Source organism: Musa acuminata, chromosome BXJ1-3 (assembly GCF_036884655.1).
Source record: "Musa acuminata AAA Group cultivar baxijiao chromosome BXJ1-3, Cavendish_Baxijiao_AAA, whole genome shotgun sequence".
Classification (NCBI taxonomy): Eukaryota; Viridiplantae; Streptophyta; class Magnoliopsida; order Zingiberales; family Musaceae; genus Musa; species Musa acuminata.
Genome location: NC_088329.1, coordinates 8,273,975 through 8,280,342, shown reverse-complemented (window position 1 = coordinate 8,280,342; position 6,368 = coordinate 8,273,975). Strand labels below are relative to the sequence as shown.

Below are 6,368 nucleotides of genomic sequence, written 5' to 3'. Positions count from 1 at the left end.
CACTCTGATTTAACATGATCAATATCTAAGTCACATGTGATGATATGCGATCGATATTTTGACATCGTGTCCCTAATATTTTTACTGTACTTGACTAATATGGTATGATATCTCAGAGGTTATCAGTCAAGTCATCTGATGCCTTATGATTCCATGAGGGCTATAAGATGCGTGAAATTATTTTAATAATAATATATATCTACGAGCATAATAATCCTAGTGTCACACTATAAAAGCCCTCACCCTATTAGGTACTTTTAATCTTCCGATCTTAGTACTTGATCGACACTTTTAACTCTGAAACTAACATAAGTATAGGGATTTTGTCGGACATGTCTCCAGTATAATTTTATTGGGTTCAATACCTTTAGGATTTAGTTATCCCAAACACCAAAAAGAAATAGATATGAAATAGATTCTTGATTAACTTCAAGTCTACGTCACAATTAAATTTTGACATAACACTAATCAAAATCGACTTGTTTCCAATTATTATAATCACTATACTCATTTCATTAAATATTTATAGTTTTTTATATTTTTATTATATCTTAGTTTCACGAAGCTCTTATTTTAATTATTCCCTTGTAAAATAGTTCCAAGCTATTTTATTATATCTTGGCAATTGAATTATTTTGAAAATATAGTTTATAAAAATATTATGTCCTTCAAAGGCATATTATTTCGTAACAACATCATATGTCGACGTTCATGCGTCTGGACAAAAGTAGCTCACACAAGCCTATAAAATAACAATTTGACTGAACCAAAAGCCGACATCAAGAGAGATATTTTGGTTTCGTTCTCAGTGATTACAATGGACGTCACATCACAACGTAGGTTAAAGGACTCTCCCTCCATCTCAGTAACCTTGAGCACAGGAAAAGTTCATGGAGGGAGCAGCTATCGACGGTTTTGGATTGGAAGAGATGGACTAGATTGTGCTTCGATCCAACTGACGTGAAAGAGTGTATGATGGTTTTGGATTGGATTAGAGCATTCATCTCATGTTTCATGTTCTATTCACCACATGATTTCACGTAGAAGAATTGAGTTGACTAAGTCAAGCCTTTACGTCAAGATGCTGTACGAGTATCACTACGATGATGGGAACCGTGATGCATTTTTGCACCATGGTAGACGCACGGACCTTTGCAAGTCTCATCGAGCCCAACAACTACGAGACCTGATAGAGATGTTTGCTCTGGAAATTATGTTGGCATCCAAAGTGCCTCTTTCACAATATTTATAATAAGCACATCATCGTCATCATCATCAACAACAACAATAATATCATATCTTCATTAATAACAATAAAACTCTTTCTTCGCTTTTCAGTGTGATTATATATAGGTGAAGGAGCGGCATAAATATGATAGGGGGGAATTTCCACATAGAGCTTCAAATTTTTAAAATGATAAAATCAACTCTCTAACAATTTTTTATTTATTTTTTCTTAATAATTATTATCTTTTCTCTCCAGCATTTTAATAAACTAGCTCATATAATTAATGTAAATATGTTATTAATGTAAATATCTTATTCTGATCTATGGATGGTGAAGGACTATGGTCAAATGTCTTGATGTCTTCCATCAGGACATCAATTAAAAATTAATACAAGTAACATTCTTTATAGTCAATGGATATGACAACTCAAATTAGGTTTGTCTTTCTCATTAAATATTTATTAAACTATCATTAAATGTCATAAAATGAAAATCGTATGAGCCACATTAATTTCAACAAATCAAGATTACGAGAGTATATTATGTGAACGTCTATTTTAATTGAGGTGGTAGGCAAATTTTTGGAAATTAAAATAACGAGTTTAACTTGATGTCATAACGTTGGATATCGAAAGCTATATTATTTCCTGACAACTTGTATCGTACGTCGGTGCTAAATATTGAAGCGTACAAGAGCAACGTACCACGTTAATTTTTATTCTCCATACGACTTCAACATACAAACTTATTGCCATGGTACTCGACATAGAGCGGATGCCACCACAAGCCTTAGGAGGTATCAGAGAAGGAATCACGAATGATCACTCGAACTGCGATAGGAATTCTTACTGCGTGCTTCCCATCATCAAACCATGTCAAGCTTCCGAAGTTGAAGTCCCCTTGCACCATCATAAGCGGCGTGAACGTCACCGCGAAGGTGTGCGTCGTCGTGGAAGCATTGAACAGGAGAAGATAAGGCTCAACCACCATGTTAACACCCGGTGGAGACTCCACCATTGCCCTGTAAATGGAATCTGTGTCCCCCACATTGGTCACGGTTCTCCACACCGTCAGTGGTGTCTTCTTCAGGTCGGGAATGGAGATGGAGGGCAGATTCAGGCGATACAGCCGACTGTCCACCAAGCCACTAGTGAACGACGGACCGTGAGTGCAGTTGAAGAACTTGAAGTAGTCTTTGGGATCGACGTCATAAATAAGCCCAGGATCAACGGCTTTGTTACGATCGATGTGACCGCCGCCAAAGTCGAAAGGATCGGCGAGCTTTCGAGGAACTCCCTCTGCTTCTATGGGGAAGCCGTATTTATTGGTCGTATGAGCTTAAAACAGAGGTTTTCATGTACTCTAACATCAGCAAAGCAGACAGAGAAGAACTCATGAACGATGCAGAAGCAGGATGGTAAATCTACTTACCAGTTGTGACGAGTGCTGATTTGATGGCAGCAGGAGACCACTGGGGATGTGCTGCTTTAAGAAGAGCTGCTACGCCAGAGACATGGGGACAAGACATCGATGTTCCAGACTTAAACTCATAGGAATCTTTCACTGCGGCCAGGATAAGGAATCCGGGAGCCGTGATATCGGGCTGTCCAAAGGCAGTGATGGTGAGCACACCAGTTCATCGAAAATAACCAAACAATGTGAGCTTCTAGTAAATAATAGAAATTGTACCTACCTTGACTAGATCTGGGAACTTTATACTCGGCCCTCTCGACGAGAAAGCTGCGACCCTGGGCGACATAACTCCACTCCCGACCATATCCTGCGTTAGGCTCACCTTCACCAGCGGGGATCTGCCAATTTCCTTTCGTGGTTGTTATTCCCGAAAAAAAAATTCTGATCTGTTTAGGAAAACTGAACTCGAGTTGAGCAGACCTTGTATTCGTTACATAATCTTTTATTTGTTTGCCGATCTCGTAATCTACAAAGACGCATACGCCGCCGGTGCAAATATCGTCGATGAAGTCGAGGATGTTGGTGGAGTACTGTGCAAAGATAATGCCCTTCCCTCCTGCTTCCTGAACATTAATGGCAGCCGGTTGAAAGCCTTGCACGGGTGGTAAGCTTGAGGCGATGGCAAGCTGGTAACAGAGCACAATCTTTCCGACTACATCACTCGAATTCAGAGCGTCCGAGCAACTGCAACAATAGATCAAATGCACATTACTAGGTACTCTTTTCTTTATGAACATTTAATCGAATTATAGTTACCTCCCACCATCTGCTAGCTCTTTGAATCCTCCATCGGTGGATTCATAGAGGATGGATTGTCCCTGCCGCAGCAACCATGAACAATTAATTCAATATAAATAGATGCAAACTTTCAAATGTATTAGCGTGTCTGTGAAAACCACACGTTCGCACCACCACGGTTCGGTTGTCTCCGAGGGTTAGGAGGGTAGGAAACGAGCGATCGATGGTGCTGGCTGCCACCGTGATCACCCACGGCAGGTCATTTGCAATGGTCTGGGTGACGGGACCGTCATTGCCTCCAGAGAAGATCACAGTTATCCCCTTTGCTACCGCATGTATGGAAGGAAATATTGGGTAAAGTAAGTCCCCAAGTGAGAGTGATAAGATGTCCACACCATCATGCACTGCGTCGTCTATCGCTTTTAGAAGGGCGGCATCCGAGCACCTTATGTTACTTCCCCAGCACGCCTTGTATATGGCGAGCCGGGCACGAGGAGCGCCTCCTCTTGCTACGCCGGCACCGAGGCCATGGAAGCTCGCGTTACCCACTAATGAACCGGCCGCGGTGGAAGCCGTGTGGGTTCCGTGGCCCTGAAAATCTCGGGGAGAACGGTAGTCTACGCTGATGTCGGAATCGTCGACGCCTCTGTCGTACCATCTTGCACCGATGATCTTGCGGTTGCAGTGTTTGATGGTGAAGTTTTGACCTACTTGACACGTTCCTTTCCAACGGGATGGGACGGGGCCGTAACCATGGTCGTCGAAGCTTCTCGACTCCGGCCAAATGCCTAAACAAAGTTCACATGACACGGTCAAATCAACAACCTCGATGCCAGTAACGAAATATATAACGCTTGCCTGAGTCGACAACTCCGATGATGATGCCATCGCCGAAGTTGCCTCTTCGAAGTAGTCCTGTGGATTGGGGTTTTTCATAACCAAGACCAAGGTAGTCCCAGCTTCGTGTAGTATGCAGCGGAACGCTGCGGCTTGGATTGACGCTGATCACCTCCGGCAATTCTACCAATAAAAGAAAAGGGCAATATGATCAAGGCGCTTTCTCATCTTCATTGAGGATTACGTATGTGTATAAATATGATATAATATACTAAACACGTGATGGATTCTCTCTCTCTCTCTCTCTCTCTCTCTCTCTCTCTCTCTCTCTCATCTCAAGTCGCCAACCTTATCTCAATAATAAAAAAAGCGTTCAAGACCCACCTTAATCCTACTTTCCGATCATGATTCCTAGGTGATTACAAAATATAAAATTATTACTCAACATGGAATCAATGACATAATTTAGATTAATACCATGAAGTCACATTAAAGGTTGAGATAAAGTCTTTCAATTTTTTGTTTTAGTGGCCTCAACAGATAAGCCGACTCTCAGGAGTATATCTATCTTTTGATCTCCCGTAATTAAGCACAAAACTATTGTGATTGAGATTTTATTTTCACATATTGATTAATCTGGATCAATATCGTCCCTTCAAATTTCAGATATATTCTTGCATGTATCTTTTGGATTGTTCTCATCAGTTGTGCTGTTAATCATATTAGAACTTGCCTCCATTGTCACTGGTCAAATAGGCCTGAAATTGAAGAAGGAAGAACCTGCAATTTGGTGTGCTTGAGATTCTGTAAGCATGGCTGCAAAGCCCGAGAAGCCATGCTTATAGCTGTAGACAATTGAACTCACGGCTTCCTCCTTGCTGAATCACCAATTAGAATAACCTATAATCGAGCATATATGACAGAAAGATGAAAGGAACACAAACTATATTTGGTGCAAAAAAGCACACCTCCCTAGTACGGAAGACAGCATATCGTGGTGCGAGGCAGTCACAAGGTCTGGATCTTCGTGTTGCCTCTCTCCCATGTACACTATGTACAGCAGCTGCACAGAAGAGACCACTGAGATGTTAGTTCGTGGACATCAAATGTTAAGATGGAAGAGAGACGCTCATGGACCTTGGTCGATGATGGAGTACGTCCAAGTGCTGCCATTTGGATGAAGCTTGATAGGAAGAGAAGTAGAAGCATAGAGGATAGAAGATGTTGGGAACCCATCTTGCATGTGGTTGTGGAGGAGCAGCGTTCCTGCAATGGCGCTACTTATAAGCCTATGAAGCCACATGACCGACGGTGGTGATGCTCGATGACAGACTAATGAAAATAAAAGAATATTGTTTTATTTTATGATAAGGGAGAATATACCGTGTTAGTCGTGCAACACACATCACCGATGTTGTTCATATCGGAATTCACCCGTTGTAGCTCGGAATGAAAAGCACCCTACTGTGCCATATGTGCAAAAGGAACAATCGATCAAATGGCCCTAAATGAGATGTCACTCACTTGTCAGTTTAGTTGGGTAAAATTTTAATAGATCATTATGAGATCCTAACTTTGAATCATGCTTATATAACCTTTTTTTTAATGAAAAAATAATAATTAATTTTAAGAGTCATTCATCTATCGGAAACTTATGTCAGCCAAAGATTGTTAGAGGATCTCTAATTATTTTTTTACATCTTGTAGGAAAATATATGCTCAAAGACTCAGTTCAAACAAAAAGCTTTCTTATGTTTTGACACCATCTTATTTTGGAAAGGATTTTTAAATATATATTCATCTATAAGAAATATATACCTCCGTATATTAATTTACAATTTGAAGACTCAAACAGGAGCATACAGGTCACTTCAATCCGTGGACATGCCAAAAATCCTCCATGGATGGAGCACCTACCATTTGATGCCATGACAAGAAGATGATAAAAACAGCATCCATTGTTAACGTGATATTTCCGTCGATGTCAATGTCCTAACTCTCTCATGTCGGCCATTTACTCAATCATAAAAGTAATTTACTTTACATAAAACATTGTGATATAAAAGATTCATAGGGTCTAAACCCAAAACTT

At 40.5% G+C, this 6,368-nt stretch overlaps 1 protein-coding gene across 1 annotated transcript; it reads right to left on the bottom strand.

The window, feature by feature from the left end:
- Positions 1–1,916: 1,916 nt before the first annotated feature.
- LOC103974803 (subtilisin-like protease SBT3.5) lies at positions 1,917–5,857 on the bottom strand. The gene is made up of 11 exons (XM_065123245.1): positions 5,660–5,857; positions 5,414–5,565; positions 5,245–5,339; positions 5,057–5,154; positions 4,298–4,459; positions 3,611–4,227; positions 3,458–3,519; positions 3,122–3,385; positions 2,922–3,039; positions 2,660–2,831; positions 1,917–2,565 (listed from the first exon to the last, which is right to left on the bottom strand). Exons 2-11 carry the CDS (start codon positions 5,510–5,512, stop codon positions 2,018–2,020), a joined length of 2,235 nt encoding a protein of 744 aa, XP_064979317.1. The 5' UTR covers positions 5,513–5,565; positions 5,660–5,857; the 3' UTR covers positions 1,917–2,017.
- Positions 5,858–6,368: the final 511 nt, after the last annotated feature.